The sequence below is a fragment of the Podarcis gaigeae genome (assembly GCF_964106915.1).
Source record: "Podarcis gaigeae genome assembly, chromosome: 5".
Classification (NCBI taxonomy): Eukaryota; Metazoa; Chordata; class Lepidosauria; order Squamata; family Lacertidae; genus Podarcis; species Podarcis gaigeae.
In genome coordinates, this window is record NC_139681.1 from 60,263,032 (window position 1) to 60,285,144 (window position 22,113).

The 22,113-nt window shown below is 43.1% G+C and overlaps 2 protein-coding genes across 11 annotated transcripts in view; one reads left to right on the top strand and one right to left on the bottom strand.

Annotated features, from left to right (window-relative positions):
* The window catches only part of GPR148 (G protein-coupled receptor 148), a 98,121-nt gene that overhangs the window by 62,773 nt on the left and 13,235 nt on the right, over positions 1 to 22,113 (bottom strand). The gene's annotated exons all lie outside the window — the stretch shown is intronic.
* The window catches only part of ARHGEF4 (Rho guanine nucleotide exchange factor 4), a 155,364-nt gene that overhangs the window by 8,825 nt on the left and 124,426 nt on the right, over positions 1 to 22,113 (top strand). For 2 of the 4 annotated variants that reach the window (XM_083741636.1, XM_083741637.1), the window contains exon 1: positions 7,634 to 7,842. The exons of the other annotated variants lie outside the window; for them this stretch is intronic. In XM_083741636.1, the coding sequence (XP_083597762.1) occupies positions 7,804 to 7,842 (39 nt within the window). In that variant the 5' untranslated portion in view covers positions 7,634 to 7,803. Of the gene's footprint in view, positions 1 to 7,633; positions 7,843 to 22,113 lie in introns of those variants that run through there. 4 annotated transcript variants of the gene reach the window in all.

Below are 22,113 nucleotides of genomic sequence, written 5' to 3' on the forward strand. Positions count from 1 at the left end.
AAATACATCAAAATGCATTTATTTGTTTATTAAATTCAAATACTGCCCCTCATCACAAGATCTCAGGGCGATTCACAGAATAAATCATTGTTTTGTTTAAGAACAACAGCCGACAGATACAGGGTAGATATGGATTGTGACCCAAGTTGTGTGTAAACCCCTTCCTAAACTAGTGGTGGGACTGCGCTTGGTGCACAGTAAAGAGTTGTGTGTGTACACAGCTAAAGTCTTGTTGTTTTCAGTTATCAACCATTGCCAGAATCCTAGGCTTCTTCAAGCAGTAACCATGTGTACAGGGCAAATATGTTAAAAGGGGGGCTCAGGCCTATGCGTTTAGCTCAAGCCGGACCATTTGTCCATGGCTCTTGGGGGTTTCAGGCAGGGGGTAGTCCCGTCTGGCAATGCCAGGGATAGAACCTGAGGCTTTCTGCATGCAGAACAGAAGCTATGGACCTTCCGTCAGAGGAAACTCCCGACTTCAGAAGTAGCAACAGAACGTGAGAACAGCCATAAGGAGTTGCATGTTGACCTGGGCGGGTCTAGAGGTACTGGCCTGCAGTCACATTCTACTCATGTCTCCCTTCTATGGTAGTCAATGCCACCAATGTCATGACTCACTGGCTTGCAGAGAGGTTCTGAACTACACGAAGCTCCTACAGGTGAGCAGGTGATATCATACAAAAAACCCACCCCCTAATGCTATTTCACACTAGCTGAACCCACACTCTTTGGCTGAATGTGCAGTGGTACCTCGGGTTAAGAACTGAAACTGTTCTTAACCTGAGGTACCACTTTAGCTAATGGGGCCTCCAGCTGCTGCCACTGCGTGATTTCTGTTCTCATCCTGAAGCAAAGTTCTTAACCTGAGGTACTATTTCTGGGTTAGATGAGTCTGTAACCTGAAGCGTCTGTAACCTGAAGCATCTGTAATCCGAGGTACCACTGTACTAGGAAATGAAGAGGGTTGTTTTTCTCCCCTCCTCCTCTCTTCTGCTCAGAACAAAACAAGAAATTCAAGGGTTGCCATGTGACACCAGATGCCTAGAGCATCTCATCCTCCAGACTTGTTGATTTAAGAGCATATCACTGAATGTGAGTGGGGTGTGTGTGTGAAATATCTCCCACCCAAGAAAAAAAGAATTTTGGCATTGGCTAGCTTTTATGAGTGAGACTTAGAAAGAAAACATGTCTAAAATATTTGAGAGTGAGTTGGTTCAAATACGTACTTGCAGATAAAGCACTGCCAGAACAGACCCTTTTAACTCACAGTAGCCAATGCCTGGTCTGTTAAAAACTAACTTGAAACAAAGCAATGAATGGTGAGCAGAAAGTGCAGTTACAGTTGCCCGGCAATAGACAGTAGATGGCACAGATCCAGTGAAAGGGCGCAACCTGACATTTCTCCACCACTTTGGGCTGGCTAACAATATAAAGCAATGCTTGGGATTATCCCTGAATAGACCTGAAAGTTAATAGGCAAATGTAGGGGCACGGTATAACAATAATCTTCAGCCTCTGCATCAGTGCCATTAAAGAAAACGAAGGAAAATGCCAAAGACCCTAGTGTGGGTGTATATAGCAAATGCATGTTTTTCCATAGCCAACTGAAGATTTTGGCATTTTGTGATCAGAATATGAGCTGGCGGTTGGCACTTTCCCTAGGCACTGCTTGGCAATGTTGAAGTGCCCAGCCTCCCTGGAAAGAAGGTTTTTTGTTGGAAACCTTTCATTACCAAGGATTAGCTGTTTGGTAAACTTGGGTCTCCCATAATAGTCTGACGGGAAGTTCCATCTAATGAAAAGCTCATTGAAGAGCTGCTGGGAATGACTAGCTTGTGTCTAACTTGTTGTTAGGATTTCAGTACAGCGCTTCCCTCCCACTGTCCATTGCTCAAGAGGACAGAAACATGTTACGCAGTTCTATTAAGGATATTATTGAGAGGTTGACAACAAAGTCCAAAGATTCCACAGAGGATGGGCACTGGAGAAAGATAAGGGGTTATGACAGGCAGCGCCAAGGCTGGGCTGTGGACAGAATTCTGAGGTGAGCCAAGAGTGGGGATGGACAGGAAATTAATTCAGTTCACATTTAAATTCATTTCAGTTCCCATGAAATCAACACTTTCTGAAAGACTACAAGAACCAAAACACAGTCATCCTTTGAAATCTGAACTTCTCCGAATTTTGCTAGGCAGTTCAGTCAAATAACGTGTACAGAAATGCATATACTTGGGGAAAGCATCTGTAAGAATACACCTATCTGTGATACTAGTTTGGGAGTGTAGGTCCACAGCAGAAAACAGACCGAACAAATTCCTTCCCAATGCCTAGTGAGAGGCACAGGATACGTATCAAGAAGTAAACTGGTAGTCAGGGCCAAAGAGCAGGTGAGGGCTGAAGGACAAACCAGGTAATGGGGTTGGGGAGCAAGACAAATGTCAGGACTGAAGAGCAAGGCAGGACTGGAGGACAAGCTAGGAGACAGCAGGACCAAAGAATGACCAAGAAGGAAAGAAAGAACAGATCAGAGCTTAGGCTTAAACAGGGCTCAAATTGAACAGCAAAGTTACAGCTGAGCCAAAAAGGGAGTTTGAAGGCTTCTGTAGCTCTTTGCAGGTCTTGCAGATCAGCAAATCAGTGGTGCCTGCAAATAGCTGATGATCAGGATTTCAAAGGGCAGCACATGGATCTCCACAAGCATTGATGATCAGCTGACTCTTGGTGCTGAAGAGGGTGGTGCACAGTGCACAGGGTGAAAATGGGTCATGCAACATCACTGTGCTATCAAGTGATTGGCAGGTGGTTGGTCCTGACCATCTGCCTAACATGGCCCATGGGAGGTGGGGGGGATAAAGATCTGGCTAGCTGACCAGATCCAGTCTCAAAAAACTGGGACTGACCATCTTTCAGAATTAATAATGTAATGTTATTTCTTTTTGGGCTGGAATTTGTGACAAATCACTATCCCACTTTCCTATCTTTTAGTTTTTCATTGCCTATTTCAAATAATCTTTAAAAAATATATATTTTCAGGATCAGACAGTGCAAACAAAAACAAACAAACAAACAAACAAACAGACAGATTCACAATTGAAATACAGTATCCATATTATCTTTTCCAGCCAGTAGATCCTTTCCTTGCATATATCTGCAAAGCTAAGGAACTAACCTTTAGTATAGGATAAACATTTGGGTCTCTGCTCCTCCCACTAAAATGAGAAACTGTTTTTTAATTCTTGGGTTCGGGTTTCGGTTAAAATGTCCTGGTTTTGATTAGAAGTTCTTTTTAGAGTGCGAGTACTGATTTAATAGAAAATGAATATTTGTGAAGTGGAATATATACATGTGAAAGGGGACAATCTCTTTGTGCACAAACGAAAGGTCATTCTGTGTCCCTCTCTGGAATGGCAAATGGTTCCTACCCTCCCATTCATTATGCCCTTTCAGAATCATTTTCTGTGCCAGAGAGAAGGTTCCCAGAAGTTTTCCTTCCATGAGCTCTTTATTCAGCATTTTACCCACTGAAATTCACATGAGGCTACCCCTACATTTCAGTTTTATGATTTTTGTTTTCTTACAACCTCAGCCTTGTTCCGCCTTATAATTCATGTTTCAAACTGTGACAATCTCTCTGCACAAGCTAATTCATACTCCTTTGGGGTTGCTGTTTTCAAGCACTCTGTTTTAGACAAGAGCTGGCCTCTGATTTATCTGTGAAATAAGATAATGGCTGCTTAATGATTCTCTGCTTGTTGGTGTTCCCTTGGAAACATGAAGTTTCAAGCCTTTCAGAACCTTTTGAGAGCGATTTTTGTCATAGTTGGCAGCTGGCCCTTCTTTTCCTTACACTTGAGAAAGCTCGCTCCCAAGTCCTCCTCTTACTGGTCCCACAAGACTCTTATGGAAAAGGTGTGTGCATTCGTTAGCACATTTCTGTCTGAAAGAAGCAGATAGAGAGATGTGGAATATTTAAAGCTACACATTCATAGATCATTATGTGGCAGTATTTGGTTTGCAGTGCTGATCCATGAACACTGATGGAGGGAAACCCATGCAAAGAGAGAAGGTGAGCCATAGGGATCCACACATTTCGCAACAATCCTATGGCACTATGTGAATGAAAATAAGAACGTATGCATGTAGAAGGCCCTGAGTTCATTCCCCAGCTTGCGCACACCTTTTTTTTTTAAAGAAAGGATTAGACACCAGGTGATTGAAATACTTCAGCCAAAGATTCTACACAGCTGTTGCTGGCTGCCAGTCAATGTAGATCAGAGCTCCCCAAACTGTGGTTCATGTACCAACAGTGGTTTATGAGCTTCATTCAGGTGGTCTACAACAGCTGAAAAATTGGTCCTCAAAAATTCCACAGCATCAAACACAGGGCATTACAGTTGCTACAATGGGCACAAAAGTCAGCAATTTTCAAGTGGTCTACTATTGGAGTAGACAAAAATGTTTCGAAACTATTGGAGTAGAGAGATTGAAGATTGACAGGGCTGAGCCCTGGAACCTATCTCCCTGTAACTGTGCAAAGGAAGCTGACATTTTTCACTCTTTAAAGAACCTCTGCCAGTCTCTAGTCACTTTGGCAGAATCTTAAATGCCATCTTGTTTGAATGAATGGCACAATAGGTTAAAGATACAGGGCTTAATGGTTTAGTAGCTCACTAGGAACCAATTATGTTTCATCTATCTCCATTTCTTTATTCAGTGTCTGTTTTTGTTAATTGTGCAAAACCAAAACAAAACACCCAACCTAGAATGTAGTAGTGGAAGGGACCTTGGAGATCTTGCCAGTGTGGCATAGTAATTAAGAGTGTTGGATTAGTACCTGGGAGACCAGGGTTCAAATCCTCACCTAGCCATGAAATTCACTGGGTGACCTGTTAAGAGTAAGTGAGAAAGAGCCATTCGTTTCCAAAAACTGTGAGTAGATTCTTGAAGATTCTTGAAGCATCAAGGTGCAAGTTTGTTTACTCGACAGCACTTATAAATAGCTGTGGAGCACTTATCTGCGGACTTGTGCAATTCCTGCAGGGGAGAGACTGCTGAGCTGTGTGTAGGCAGCATGTAGGCCTGAAGTGTGCCTTACTATCTGTGTGGTAGTAAAGTTGTAAATAGTCTTCTACTGACACGACTGTCAATGCCTTTCGAGTAAACAATGCTTGGCTGAGCTTTACTGCTTCCGTGAGGGTTTAATTGCCATCGGCTGTGCACAACTTCATCCTTTCAGTGAACCTCTGCAATCGTCACTCTGCTATGCAAGAGAGCTAGCATACACGCAAGGAAGTGTTGCTGGACCACCTTCAAGACTTGCGGTTGGAGATCATAAAACTTCTTCATGACCTTGGGCCAGTAACAGTCCCTCAGCCTAACCTACCTCACAGAGTTGTTGTGAGGATAAAACAGGGAAGAAGAGAGTCATGTACATCACACTAGGCTCCTTGGATGCAGTAATTAAGACAAATGCAGTAATTAAGACAAAACCATCTATTCCAAATGTCATGCTTAATACATGCTTAATAACAGGATCTGCATTGCAAGATACCACTATGCATCATTGACAGATAACCATTCAGCCTCTGCTTAAATATCTCCTGTGAAGGAGAGCCCACCACTCCTGAACCATCCTGTTCCACTCTTGAACACCTATTACCATCAGGAAGTTTTTCCTAAACTTAAATATGCTCTCTTGCAATTTTCACCATTGGTTTTAGTGGAGCAATGGAGACAAGTCTGCTCCATCTTCTGCTTGCTGCATGATCTCCATAAGAACTCAAACTGTGTTCCCAAGACGATGCAGTGCATTTGTAACGTTCCTACACTTCTGATTGATGGCAACCAGCTTTGTCAGTACTGACCCATTTGGGAGAAGGCAATTTCCTAACAGACAATCACCCCAATAGGTAAAGATGGCAGGACCTTATGGACAGCCACATGCTCCAACTTTTAAGGACTGATTTGAGCAATTCATTGGTTAAGAAGTCCCCTATGGTGCAGAGCAGATAACCCCTATTTACTAATTTACTTTGATTTATAGAACACTTAATCCCTCAAACTCTGGGGAGACATGTTCAATGACCTATTTAAATACAATCCTTAATTCATTTACCCTCATAATAGCTTTGTGAGGAAGGTCACATATGGAGAAGGGGGCTGAGTAATAGCTGTACTACAGGATTAATCCCAGGGGTTGCTCTCCTTGTCAGCCTGTCTGCATCCAGGTAACGGGCTGCAGATTGGCATAGCAGAAAAGCAGACTCATAGAGGAACTGGCTGAGAGGAAGTCCCATCTGGAGGAAACAATCAGCTCTTGCATTTTCTGTAGTTTATTTATTAGTTCAAATGAAGTATTCTTACTTGCTTGACTCCTAAGAAAGTGATTCAGCAATAACCTGCCCAAAGCCACCCAGTGACTGACCTGGGATTTGAAATCCAGGTCTGTGGACACATTGCATTTTCTTCTAGAATAAATGGAGATCAGGGTTTTTTCTACATAGTCCATAGACAATCAAGATCTAATGCTTATATTTTTGCCCCTGAAAAATTCTCCTTCAGAATCTGGTTTCATTCTGAAAAGAAAAGCTCATTGAAGATCGATTCTACATTACCTTGGGGTGTGTCTGATTGAAAACCAATGCAGACAATCCCAGGAATGGGAAGGGCCTATGAGGAAGGCTGCGGCAGCTGCCTTGGAATGCCAAGACGTGGCATCCCTGTGGGCACCCTGCCTGCCCCTGGCAGAGAAGTGATGGCAGCAGCAGCCAGAACCTGCTGCTGCTGCCGCTTCATGAGCACTTCCACACAACCTAGCATTGGGAGCTGAGGCGGCAGGGACACCTTCTCATTCTGTATACTGAGGCTGATTGCAGGGAAATCTTAGTTCAGCACTACGGATAGGTCAACATCCTCCACCACGCTGAGGGCAGCAGGCTAAGTTAGCAACTGGAAGTTATACTGTGTAGCATGCACAACTCTGTTGTCCAACACCTCTGTACTGTTCCCCTCCAGCATCTGCCACTTGAGGCAGCTGCTTCACTCTGCCAAATGATAGGGCCAGCCCTGCTCACTGGGTGACCTTGAATGTAGTCTCTCTCTCAGTCAGCCTAACCTTACCCCACAAGGGTGTCATGAGGATAAAATGTGGGGAGACGGGACCATGTACGTCACATGTAGCTGCTTGGAGTAAGGGTGGGATATAAATGCAGGCTTTTTGTACTTAGAAACAGGTAGCGGAGATGTTAAAGTGGTATATTTCTGCCTAGATTTTAATGAGGTTTCAGCGTCTGCATTTTACAGCGGCTGTTCTTTGCCCTGAGCTAAGGGCTATAGTGAGGAGGAGTGAAATGAAGAGTTAAATACCCATTGATTGAGGTAACTCTTGGCAAACAAAACAAAAGGGGGGGAGAGCAGAGAAGGACAGGATGTAAATGACCATGTACTTTCCCTTTGAGTCTCATTGGCTACCAGCTCCTTTGGATGAGCTCACAAATGGTCCTTCGTATTATACATTTAGCAAACACAATGGTTATCGTTCTGAGCATGCCCAGTAGAAATGCTCCGGGGCCAGCAAACTGTGAACAAACCTGTTTGCACTGTACAGCCAGCGCAGATAAGCCCTAATTGTTATGCAACTCCTTAGCATAAGCTCCTGGCATGCCTCATATGATTCTCTTGTACTAAGTCTGTCCAAAATAGCAACAAGAAAGCATGTAACTAAAGACACAGCAGGGGTGTAGGAATTCACACAGGCCTTGGATATTCTAAAGGTTGAACAGCTCCTTATTCCTTTTTCCAAAAATGCTAAGCATAATGTATTTTCTCCGGAGCTTCTTCAAGGTAAGAAGTTTTAAAACTTTTTCTAAGTGTGTTTCAAGGTAAAAGAAAACTTGATTTCCAGGGGGACTGGAACGAAGCACACTGTGTGTGTGAGCTCAATTCATTATTTGATACGATTCTGGAAACTGGTTATCTGCTGCATGAGTTAACCGATAGATAGATAGATATACTTATATTTATACAACATCTGGTTTTTATGGCAAATAAAACTTTATGTGATTTTGTTTAAAATTAAACTTTGTTCCTCCAGAGAGTGAAGACGGAGAATAGCTGGCAGAACATTTAATCAGGCTGAGTGATTCATTGTGCTAGTGATTCATTTCACTGCAATTCATTACTTTTGTGCTTACTTGAGACTTCTCCCTTGTATTTTTAGCAAGTGCAAGTAAACTTCAGAACAAAAGTATTTCTGTCTCTGTGGACCCCAGGGTTGTGCATTATTATAAAATAGCTTTGGAGATACAAGGAATTCAGTATTGGGGTGATACTTCATGTCTGAATTTTATCGAGAGTGTGACCTTTTCCCTGCTCTTCCTTTGCATTCTGATTCTCCAGGGGGGTAATCAAGCATTTTGTCTTTATGCCTGAGAGTGAAGTGGTGCAAGTCAAGTAGATCCTCTTTTAGGGTAGATGGCACAAACCATGGCTTGTGGAGAAAGTGATATTTAATCACAAGCTCCAAGCTGACTTCGTTGACATGCCTTGTAGCCTGATCCTACGGTGCAAGTCCCTCCAGGTTCCATGGAATTTACCTTCCAATTAGTGTGCAGCCTTCGTTCTCCGGGACAAATTCCACTCATTTACAGATAAATCCGCAAATGGTATTTCACCTGCTTTGAAAAATTAAAAAAGCGCCACGCAGAGTGCAGAGTGTACAATTTCAGCTGTAGCGTGAAACTGTAACTAATATAGGATACTGTTCAAATTTGCTGAAAATGGATTTCTGCCAGGTTAAACAGGGAATTTGGCCACGGTGCCAGGCATCCAAGTAGCCAGAGAAACGTTAACAGTAGAGTGGAGGAATTTCTGCTATTGTACCTTTGCTCTCCTATCTCTCTTTACAATCCCTTGTATTTACAGAACAGAAAGGCACAACAATAGTTCAGACAAATCTTCAAGGGTGTGAAGCACTGATATTTTGCAAGTGCACAACCACAGCACTGGCAAATGCACCCTCTGGGAAACTGGTTCAGAGCTTGTTGTGTTGATTGGAGTGCACAGATATGCCCTTAGGCTGATAGCAAATAATATTTGGACAATTCTACACATTATTGAAGGCACACTTGGATTTCTTACTTTGAATGAGAGCCACAAGCACCTCTGCCTTTTTGATAGGGGTATTTACATGTTACAGTTTTTACATTCACAGGACGATCTTACGTGCACATCCAACAAAGATAACATGTGAAATGTCAAAGGTAGCACGCAAAGTGTACTTTTAAGAAAGAGCAACAAAAAAAAAGAAGTTTTTAACTAGGACAGCTTGTCGTGAAACAAACCTTCATATGAAAGGGTGGGGGTGCAGACTATAAAGTATACTTGGTGCAAATGTTCAAAACAGCTGGGACAGATGCAATTCCAGGAGAACCTGGCTGTCTGCAGTTTGCATTTCCTACAATGGCTGCTTCACTGGATGTGTGTTAAAATTAGTCAGTTTTTCAGCAGGTTCCACAAACAGGGTTGCCACTTTCCCCCCTGAAAGCGTGCTGACTCTGAGTCAGTGAGAGCAGAAGAACAGGCAGATGTTCACCAAGGGCAGCTTTTCTGATCATGCAAGGGAAAGGCAGCATCTGTTAATATTCATGTCGCTGCAAAAGGCATGAGCTTCCTTGTCCACTAACAAGTGGAAAACTGATCCACAAACCATATAACCTGCAATATCTACATTAAAAGCAGCACTATTAATTCCATGAGACCGAGGCCCTTAAAAGATCCAGTATGGCAGTTTGAGTGGTTTGTGTGCCTGAGCTTGCGGCATCACCACTCCCTTTCACAAAATGGGAAACAGTTTGTGCCTGTGGTGTATATATCCCAGCACAAAGTGCAGTCCAGTTAATCACTCGTTTTATATTTGTAGTGTGATATCCCAGCCAAAAGAGAGGTGAGTTGTTTTATCATTTCAATAAAATTATTTCCACACTATGGTTAGAGGGAAAAGACTTCCCTAAAAATATTTTGTCCTTTCACTTCCTCCCTTATGTATAGCAGAAATAACCAAGAATCCATCCTTTTAAAAAACAACCAAACCTTGGACTAATACTTTTCGTTTGTTTATAGCAACAAAACTCTCATAATTCCCAGAGTCAACATTTTGTAAGCAGTAATGTCATCTCATGGCTCTCCCCTAAGATTGGACAATTATTATTTTTATAAGCAAAGAAACATGATTTGTGTAATTCGGTGAATCAGATCAACACAGTCTAATTCCCAATGCATAACTGTTCCATGTGCTCTTCACATGGATCCTTCTTTTAGAGAACGGTATACTCCTCTGCCTCAGTTCGTTGTTTAGGGAAGTTTTTAATGTTTGATATTTTAGTGTGTTTTTAATATTCTGTTGGAAACCCAGCCAGAGTGGCTGGGGAAACCCAGCCAGATGGGCAGGGTATAAATGTTGTTGTTGTTGTTTAGTCGTGTCCGACTCTTCGTGACCCCATGGACCAGAGCACGCCAGGCACTCCTGTCCTCCACTGCCTCCCGCAGTTTGGTCAGACTCATGTTTGTAGCTTCGAGAACACTGTCCAACCATCTCGTCCTCTGTCGTCCCCTTCTCCTTGTGCCCTCCATCTTACCCAGCACCAGGGTCTTTTCCAGGGAGTCTTCTCTTCTCATGAGGTGGCCAAAGTATTGGAGCCTCAGCTTCACGATCTGTCCTTCCAGTGAGCACTCAGGGCTAATTTCCTTAAGAATGGATGCGTTAGATATTCTTGCAGTCCATGGGACTCTCAAGAGTCTCCTCCAGCACCATAATTCAAAACATCAATTCTTCGGCAATCAGCCTTCTTTACGGTCCAGCTCTCACTTCCATACATCACTACTGGGAAAACCATGGCTTTAACTACATGGACCTTTGTTGGCAAGGTGATGTCTCTGCTTTTTAAGATGCTGCCTAGGTTTGCCATCGCCTTTCTCCCAAGGAGCAGGCGTCTTTTAATTTCGTGACTGCTGTCACCATCTGCAGTGATCATGGAGCCCAAGAAAGTAAAATCTCTCACTGCCTCCATTTCTTCCCCTTCTATTTGCCAGGAGGTGATGGACCCAGTGGCCATGATCTTCGTTTTTTTGATGTTGAGGGGTATAAATAATAAATTATAATTACTATTATTGCTACACTGGAGTGGCAGCTGCCATAGCATAGCAGGTAGTGTTGGAGCAGATGCCACATTTCTGACATTCAGTTCACAGAATCATTATCACTGGAAGGTCCATCAGGCATTTAGTAAAATTATCATACTGAATGGCAAGACCATCCACCCAACATGCCCCCATAGGTCAGGTAATGCTATCCTTGGCCACAACTTGTCTGAAAACACCAAGATCCTGAAAGTACAGACCAAACATAACACAAACAGGGAGTGGGTGCACTGTAGAAAAGTGTCTGTGGAGTAAGCAGCTGTATGCAAGAGAAACAGGACACAGCTAGGAGAGACCACAGACTTCTTACACATGGATGTACACAGACATTCCGCCTCTAGTCAATCTGACCTGGGGAAACTGTCTTCCCAAGTTCAAAGTTCGTGATCGGCCAGAGCTAATGCAGCGGCAAAACCCACCCACTGAGATTTACAAAGGTTTATTGGGGAAAGGGGAGGTGGGATTCCAGCACCTCTCCCTGCTGCGAGCCAGACAGCTGATGGGGGTTTGATAGAGTCAAAGAACATTGAATGGTACTCTTGTAATATTTGTTGTGGGGATGGGATCTCTGGTAACTGCATTCTGTGACTGAAGTTCACCTTCTCTCCAACACTGACTTGCATATTTTCTTGTTATTCCTGCAACATATTTTTATGCTTTCAAATGATAGTATGTTATTGGAAGGGGTGGCATAGATATATGAATAGACTTTAAGAAATGCCTCCCCCCCCCTCAAGTTAGCCTTTTAAAATGTCACTACGACTAATCTGTTAGGACCAGCTACCATAATAATATCGCTCAATACACCCATGTAAACCAGAATAGGTTCATTCCACAATGGGAGGGGGAATATATTAGGGTTGGCTAGTTTTAAATCAGTTTAAAATAAAAGCTACAGTTCTGTCCTGTCTTCATTGTATACAAGTTACTTTTGTGGTTCGAGGGCCCGATCCCCCCAAAGAGGAATGAATACACAAGGACACGTGATATAAGGTTAATGGGCAAGAAAAGGCCACAACTTTATTGATTACAGCAAGTGAAAAGGTATTGGCTTAGGCATTGGATTACATCAGCTGACTCCACCCCCTCAGAGAGGGGTGAGTCTGAAACGAAGGGGATTTATTCACCAGTAGGTGGAGCCTGTTGATGCTAATCCAACTATAGGCTCTCCCCTGATATCACCAAGGGTCGTGCCATGGCCTCCCGCTAAGCAGGCATCGGACAGAATACACGACCGCCAGATTCCTTTAACGGAATACCCAAAAATCGAAGGCATAGGCGATGGCCACAACTAGCCCTTCGACACCACAACACATTATTCCAATGCCTAACCTACCCACCAATACCATGAAAGTTGTGACGATTGCTACGAGGTAGGCAAAAAACCCAAAAAGCCTAATGCCAAATGGAAAAATTCCTACCAGGCCCCCCGGACAACCAGGGCGACCAACCTAAGGTCCATAGCAAGGCCAAGGAAAACTAAGACCCTGAGCTCAAAGGGAGTGGAGGGTGGGTGAATCACGACGGAACGCCCAAGAGTGAGGCAGAGGAGGGGCTGGCTCCGCAGCATTTAGGCTGCTGAACACGCCCCCTTGGAGGCATCTGGTTGGGTGCCTGCTGATGGGCGTGGGCGCCAGCCAGGTGGGTGGGAGGCAGGGCTTGGGTTCCCGCCCACAACCACCCCCCTCTCTTCCAGGAGGAGAGTCTTTGCTGCATAATTTGCCCATAGTTCTCTCTCCATTGGGTAAAATAGGAACTTAAAAGCCCTCTAGCTTTAAAACTGCCAAGCCCATTTTGAACAAACTAACAAAAGAAAAAACAGTGAACATTTCCATTTTTGAAATAATTTCACTCACCAAAATGACAAGTTTAATATTTTTTTCTTAACTGGCAAAAAATAAAATAAATGATCAGAGACAGACACTCCCATTCCTCTGATTTTTCCATTAGATTTCTTTGAAACCCAGAGAGCTTGTATAACTCACCAAATAAATCCTCCATACTAAATTTTAAATTGATGGAACAAATCATGTTACTTTTATAAAGGGCAGAACTTCCATGCTTTATAAACTTCCACTTGCTCATTTGGAGAAAAAGATTGTCCTAAGCATATTTATCTCCAAGTAAGTCTCATTAAAATAAAATAAAAATCTGAAAAACATGATTAGGAGGGTGGTGCTTGTAAAACATTTTGTTAATGTTAGAGATCCAACTGGAGACAAAAGCAGGACAGTGAATAACTTTTTTGTTAGTGTTTTAATAATGCAGAGATGGTTTCAAGTAAGTCATACTCAGCATAGACCTACTGAAATTAATGAACACGAGTGAGTTAAATCTATTTATTTTAATGGGTCTATTCTGAGTAAAAGTCAGTTGAATACCTCCCACCCTAGGTATTTAACTTTGGGGTCCTTAAATGCCATTCTCCAGTTTATGTTGAGTATAGATATGAGTAATCACGAGTTAATGTTCTTTAATGGCTAGAGATGTTTTCCTGATAGTCTTGAATGTCTCTCAAGCCTTTGGAAGGTGACACTCTCCAACCAGAGGAGAGACAGATAATGTTTTTCGGTCCAAGGCCTTTGCACTGTCCACTGCAACCCCTCTGGAAGCCACATGCCAGCAATGGATGTGGCCCTAAGTGAGTGTGGCCAGGCCACACCCTTACACTCTCTCCCATCCATGCAGGCGCACACACAGGCAGAGGAGAGATATGTATTAGCAGATTACCCCTATTTAAACCTATGTCCTGTATGGAGTGTCTGCAAGTACAGAAAGAAAACTTCTTAATGTAACACAGGAAGGCTTTCAACGGCATGATGAGTGAATAAGTGATCTCTGGGAGATTTTAAAAGACATCTAGACGGGGAAAATAATAATAGCACAAGGGGATGAAATAGGTGGAAATAAGGACATGCATTCTCTGCTCGGCCCCCCGCTCTGGTATGCATAAATCCTTACAAGAGACACACGAAGTAGCCAAACCTATCAGAGGCTCCAACTAATACTGCAGTGCTTTTCCTCCTCTAGGTCAGTGCCATTTTTAATTACTACCCTGGTGTATGCTGAGACATCAACAACATGGGAAGTACTGAGGAGCAGATCAGAGCAGCCCGGAAACAGGAAGCAGTGCTCAGGTCTGCTCCATTTTTTTTCAGGTGCATCAGAGCATATGGGACTGCTCCTTCCTCATACCTGAGCACTCTGATCTGCCCCTAAGCACTGCTCACCATCACTGATGCTGGCAACACACTGGTTTGGGAGCTGGTGGGCCTTTTACAAAGGTCTGGTGGGTTGGATCAGGCCTCTTCAGACCACTCCTGAGGAGCAGAGAAGCAGTTTGAAGCCGTCCTGAACACTGACTGGCAGGGCTGCCCCAGGTTGCTCTGCCCCTAGAGGAAAAACAGAAAATGCTCCTTCTCCTCTGGGTGTGCAACAGAGGAGGTGGTGGCCTACAAGTGCAGAAGGAAGTGGGCAGCATGCTCCTCAGAGGCCGGCCTTGCCACTTCTCTCAGGTGCCTGGAGCCTGCCACCTTGCCTCATGAACAGCCTACTGACAGGCTTCAGGGAGCTGGAGAGGGAAGGAAAATGCAGTCAGGACACTGGAGAATGATGTGGGTAGATCCCTGCCATACAAACATAGGAATTGCCTTATACCAATTCTGACCACCTGTCCATCTAGCTCAGTATTTTCTGCCAGCTTCCGGTGGTTATGGTCTTCCAGTTCTCCACACTTGCCCTGCATCTGCATGAGCACCATGGGCCAACCCAACCCACACTTTCCTGTCTGCCTTAGTAGCAGGCAGTCTTCTGTAGCAAATGGACACTCTGCTGAAGAGCAGGCTGAATCTGATGTAGAAGTCCTCTCATCCCACTTTGGCCTGTGGGCTGGAACAGAGGCCACATTCACAACATACAGTGGTACCTCTGGTTACGTACTTAATTCGTTCTGGAGGTCCGTTCTTAACCTGAAACTGTTCTTAAACTGAAGCACCACTTTAGCTAATGGGGCCTCCCGCTGCTGCTGTGCTGCCGCTGCGTGATTTCTGTTCTCATCCTGAAGCAAAGTTCTTAACCCGAGGTACTATTTCTGGGTTAGCGGAGTCTGTAACCTGAAGCGTATGTAACCCGAGGAACCACTGTATATGTATAGATCAGCGTCACTTTACACAGTTGTAGCTTTTCCTATAGAACTCTGGGAACTGTTGTTTGTTAAAGGAGCTGAGTTGTTAGAAGACCCCTATTCCCCTCAAAGAGCTACAATTTCCAGCGCGGGTTAACTGTCAATCCATCTTTACAGGCAGCCACGACTGTTTAAAGTGCTTTATATGTATGGTTTGTATGTGGTTAGAATCTAGACAAGGCGTGCTTTTAAACTGCCTTTAAATCTGTCTCTAAATCTTGCTCATTAGCAATAATCCACACAGTTTGCTCTATAGCTGAGCATTGTCCTAGTTCAAGAACAGTGTGGGCTGCAACTTGATTACTGGGGTAATGTATAGGGCAGCATACTAAGACCACTGTTAGGAGGCCCACCTCAGAAGGGTTGTCTGGAAGGAACTTCTGCAAGTGAGTGGGTGCCACAAGCGCAGCAAGCACTTCTTCTGAGTTTGGGTGGGAGTCCAAATAAGCGATTTATGAAGGGTGAACTTTGTACCTTTAGATGAGGAGCATTAACTTTCAAATATCATGTTGCCAGCTCTTCTCCAACAGAGGGTGAATTGCAGCACCAGCCAACCCACACAAGTTCTGGATATATTGTTCAGCTTCAAAGATATGAACATAGCTGTGTGTGTGTGTTCCTGTTAACAGTTCATAGTGTTGCATTCAGCAAGCTAGTCTTTCCATGGGGGCGATGAACAACAGGAAAGCGGGCACTCCAACAACACATCCAGGGAACACATCCTCCTAAGTTTTGAAATGCCAACTTCAAAACACAGAACCTCCTTCCTGAAACAGGAGGAGGAACAGGCGTGTATCTTTATAGTTTATGAATCACCTGCTAGATTAGAGTTAGATTGGATTTCTGACCCTTTTAAGGCACTTGCCGCTCCAGTATGTGGCTAGAACATCAGATGCTGTCTTACAGCAAGTCAGAACATTGCCTCATCTAGTTCACTTTGGTCTAAACCAGCCTTTCTCAACCTGTGGGTCCCCAGATGTTGTTGAACTACAACTCCCATCACCCCTAGCTAGCAAGGCCAGAGCTCAGGGATGATGGGAGTTGTAGTCCAACAACACCTGGGGACCCACAGGTTGAGAACCGCTGGTAGCAACTCGGCAGCATTTCAGGCAGGGTTTTCTCTCAGTCCTACCTGGAGATGCCAAGGAGATGGCAAAACAGTGTTGTTGCCTAGGGCCCTTGGATGCTACCTTTGGATTCCTGACTAACCAACCACCTGCTGCTGCATTATCACTTGAGAGATCAGTGGGGAGATATAGAGATGCGTACTGTTACTGAGGGTGGGTCTTCACTGTGTGTCTCCAGACTTTGAACTGTGGGTTTCTGTGCTTGGGCTTAAGAGGGTAAACATATTCACCAGCTTTATGAGGAAACCTGCCGCCAACTCGAAAGCAGTGGTGGAAACTTGAGCTATACAGAATGTAAAGGCATGGACTAGCTAGGAAAGAATGTATTCTAATGTGAAATGGTGCACTGTTACAGGCTACAAATGCCCATTAGCTACAAGTATGCATAAAGACCAAAAGATTAACATAGCTATTAAATATTTCATTTCTTTATTTGTTTTAGTTCTAGATTGCCCTTCATTGCACAGGAGCCCACGGTAGTGTATAAAATCTGAAAACACAATAAAATAACTGCAAAACATTGTAACGCCTATAAATGACATCTTTAAAACAACCTTACTTAACACAAAACATAATGTACTAAGCAGCTGGGTTTTGGGGCATTTATATCTAAAAGTGCAGATGAAAAAAATATGTCTATAGCTGATATCTAAAGATTGATAATCCGGGGGACAAATATATTTTTGCTGAGACAGAATTTCACAATCAGAGTGTCACCACTGAGAAGGCCCTGTCTTAGGTGACCTCCCTTGGTGATCTCAAGACATGTGTCGCACTCAGGGAGGTACTCCTTTAAGAACTCAGGTACCAAGCTGTTTAGGAATTTGTACAACCTTGAACTTCAGCCTGGTGGTTCGCAGGAAGCCAATGAAATGCTTCTTTTAAGGATGACTGTCATATGAGTCACCAATTGCTGAGTAGCTGCGTTCTGCACCAACTTCAGCTTCTAGACCATCTTCAAGAATAGCCCCTCATAAAACACAATGTAATAGTCCAATCAAGAGGTTACCAGAGCATGGATTAGTGATACCAGGCTGTCCTGGCCTAGGAATGACTGCAGCTGATAAACCAGCTGTCCCTTGACTTGTTTCAGAGGGAATTCCGTAGGCTAGGTCCAATCTTTGAGAAGGCCCTCTCCTCCCCTTCATGGGTTGCAATACAGTGTGCTGAAGGCTGTGTACACACTATACCTCTAAAGCATATTCTTTCCCTCAAAGAATTATGGGTACTGTAGTGTACCTCCTACAGAGTTGCAATTCCCAGTAACTGTAACAAACCACAGTGCTTTGGATATTTTTAAAAGATGTAGTGTGTGCCGAGCCTCAGCAGGCAACAGTACAACCAGGAGAGCCGCCTTTTGCTGCGTGCAATTGTTATTGTACTCCAATTAATCCAAAAATTATTAAGAGCTTCTCTACTTAACATGTTTGTTTTCTTCTTCTGAGTCTACTCAGCCCTGGTAAATATTGCACGGACAGGATCGTACAGCTCTGAAGTAACGGCATGCACCAGATGTTCATCCTCCTGGGTATTTGAAATCATTGTTGAAACCACATGTTACAACAGCTGTAATCTCAACTAAACAATAATACTCTGTTGATGTAGTTGATGCTTGGACCTCTGCAAGCTTTGCCTCATAGTGCAAGAAACCTTTGAAGACTGAAAGGGTTCTCCAAGATGTTCTTAATGTTTGAACTTGGTTTGTTTGTAACAACCTATTCTAATGCATCAATACTTAATTCTGCCAGTTGCAAAAGCAAACATCCAGTAAACTGACCTAGGTTCTGCTCTTCCAGTGGGATTGGGTGTGGGTAAAATATTCAGGCGATGTGTATTTAATGCATCTGCTGTTAAACAAAGAAAATAAGTGGAGCCTGTTGGATTAGGCCAATGGCCCATCTAGTCCAGCATCCTGTTCTCACAGTGGCCACCCACATGCCTGTGGGAAACCTGCAAAGAGGACTTGAGCACAAGAACACTTTCCCTTCCTGTGGTTTCCAACAACTGGTATTTAGAAGCATTGCTGCCTCTCATTGTGAAGGCAGCACATAACCATAACACCAGGAAAATTAACTATGAACCCCTAAATTTGGGATCCTCTCCAAACCCATGCCGAAGTTTTGCAGTGCCCCACAAACTGAGCAATTGATATCTCAAACTTGGGGGCCATATTTAATATTAACTATGAACCCCAATTTTTAGGGTCCCCTCCAAACTGGTGCCAAATTGTTGTAGTTGTTTTGCAGCAAAAGCCCAGCTAGTTGTAGCGCCACACAAACTGTGCATTGAAACTGTGCAAAACTTTGGCACAGGTTTGGAGAGGATTTTTTTTTTTGCACATTAAACTGTATTCACATTAAACTGTATGCATTCACATTAAACTGTATGCACAGTTCACATTAAACTGTATGCATTTCACACACATTTTATGCAATCCAACTCCCTAAAACACACATTTGTGTATACTTTTGAGTTTCCCTTAAAATATCCATTTTTTACACTTTTTAAATGTGAAATATGCATTTTTGTGTATTTTCATTTAAACCAAAACAGCATTGCAAAATTTGAGGAACTGATAGCTGCGTTCTAATTTGCATCTAAGCGTGGAACCGGTGAATTAGGTCAGTTTGTTTTAAAATATCCCCCCCATCCTTACAAGATTAGCAGTTGCTTTTTAAAATCAGATTTCTAGCCTCCAGAGTTGTTAACAGCACAGGAGCACTGCCAGAATAAAATGGCAAGCGTAACAATGACTAAACAGAGGATCACTAGATTATGCTCTGGTTGACCTCTCAAAGAAATGGAGCCCAAAATAGCACTAATTGTAATCTGTGCTATCTAGCTATCCAGTCGAGTGCAGAGGGAACCAACACCTGCCAACCTATGAATTGCTGCTTAGCAGTTTAATCTAATTAAATGCCATATGAATATTAATCTTCTCCTTTTATGGAGTTACATTATGCCACTGTGTAGCCGAGTGTTGCATATGGCCCACCAGGCCGTGGGAATTGGGAGGGTTTGATCTCCTGACAACATTAATGGCTGATGTGAGGCTTTTATATGAATAGTTTCCTTTGTAAATTAGTTAAATCTGTTTTGCAGCTGAAGTTGTGCATTCGATGCAGAGTAGGGTGGCTGTTTATGGGTTATTTATACTTTGCAGCATATTGGGACATCTTCTTGAGACTTTCTCTCCCTCTCTGCTTAATTGTTAAGGTGAAATTGAAGGGTGTGGAGCCTTAGAGAAAACTGGTTTCACCTGGGTGTGTCTCGTGGGGTAGGACCTCAAGCATAAATTATTTGAAAGAATCAGCTTGGAGTAGCCCTTGAAAGACGCATGTTACTTACTGAAATGTGTTTGGAGTGGTTCCAAGAGAAATGGAGGTGCAAAAATCCTTCCATGAAGCACTGTCACTTCTTTAACAAGCTTTTTGGATTCAGAGACCGAAACCTTCAGAGCTCACTACCTTCATGGACCCATTCATTAACATTCAGGGGCATGCTCAGAGTGTGCCCTGAGGGGGCTGAGCCCAGGCCATTTTGAGTCAGGCTTGCATTTCCTGCTCTTCTCTCTCCCTTCTTGAAAAAACTTCTTTTTTTCTTGCTTGGCTTAGGAGGGCAGCTAGACACACTTCAAAGTGCCATGCTGGCAAGACCCCAACCACCCAGCATCTTAATTTGCTCAGAGGCATTTACGCATCTAAATTAGCATGGGAGCATTTGTGTTATGGGCCAGCACCCAGAGTCCTTCAAGCAACTCTTTGTTAACATAATTTCTGAGTGCAAAACCAAAATCGAATACAGGAGTAATATTGCAATAAACATCTCCCCTCCCTAGCTGCCAGGTTGAGACCCTGAGGGGGTTCCTGTACTTATAAGAGTTTCACAAAAGGGAGGTTTTTGTTTTTTTTAAAAAAACTTTTTGCAACTTTTCCCATCATGGTGCAGCATTGACGAGAGAAGCTGCACCACATGAAATTCTCACTTTATTGCAACTGCTAAGGGTACAGGAGCCCTCCCAGAGTCTGACCTGAATACACTGAACAGTGTTTCTATTGTTCTCCCACTAACACAGCTTTACTTAGCTAATTCCAGCTAATAATCTGCAGGCACCTTTACTAGGCTGATACCAAGGCTTGACCTCTTATTTGTCAGTTATATAAACATTGTGTCAGTTAGAAAATGAATCAAAATTCAAAGACAGCTATGATCAGGACATACATTAATATGAAACTAACTTACTTACAGCTGGACTGACATCCTGATCAGTCTATGTCTAAATGTAGCCTCTTGTCTTTTGTTCCTGATAGAAGTTCTATGCCTTTAAGAATTGCATGGCAGTAGAAAATCAAAAGCATCAGTTCTTCCCATCACTGCACTGAGGAGCTAGGAAAATTCCACACCTGTAGAAATTCAACCTGTCATGCAGCTGTTTAAAGCACAGTCAGAGGCAATGTGAGATATCAATACTTCTTATTTCTGTTTCGTTAAATGTACTGTACAGGCTTTATCCACACTAATGTAAGATTTGGCTGTGATCAATTTATTCTGGAAAGAATGGAGGTGCCCTGGGAGAATCCTGATAGTCTGTCCTTTTAGAACCACAGCCATGCCTTCTGATCCTTAATTCAATTAGCTGGGAGTAAATCCTATTCACTCCTAATACAGTTGCTGCTGGGTAAGTAGGTTTGAGGATCACAGCTTCACCTAGCGGGTGACCAGATGTAAAAGATGACTGAGCTCCTTTCCGTAGGCTCAGTTTGCCCATACAGAGATGAAAAAGTGGGACCTTTGCCCAAATTCTCTCTTCAACACAAAAGGTGGCTAAACAACCCCAGAACCATAACGTGCCCCCCCCACCAGAGATACTGCCCTTTCCCATACATTCTGTAAACCCCATTTAGTATGTGCAGCCTGCTAAAGTTACGATCATCTAGCTACCATTCCAGGCACAGGAAAATCAATAAAAGAAAAGAAAAAGAAAAAAGCAATCCTACCATCTTTAGGGCCGTAGCCTTAGTTCCACTGGGCTCAAAAACAAAGCTGTGCAGAGAAAACTGAAACACTATAAACAGTGGGGTTAAAATGGCAAACAAGACATGCAAAAAATAGTTTGTGACACAATTCAAATTAATGCTGAAATTTAACTGAATTGTCACATATTGTATTTTATGCATGTCTTTGCCATTTTAACTTGTTTACAGATTTCCCCCTTGCATCCATAAACAGTACCCCTGCCAATGGAGAACAACATTATCATGCATCTGATGAAGTAGACTTTTGTCCACAAAACGTATGCCATAATAAATGTGACAAGACTCAACACTGGGTTGTTTTTTTGTTTTTGTTTTGCAATGGAATTACAACCATCGGCTACTTCTCAACACAGTACACTGTGTTCATTTATTCTTTTGGAGCTTGTCTGTACTTGCTTCTTACGCAGGTGTCTTAGTAAACTGACCATAAATTGCCTTTAAAAAAAATCCTTAAATGATTGACGGAATACTGAATTCCACAATGGAGGGGAAGAGCTGTAGCTTAGTGGAAGTGGAGCTGCTTTGCATGTGAGAAGTTCAATCCCCAGCATCTCCAGGCAGGGCTGGGAAA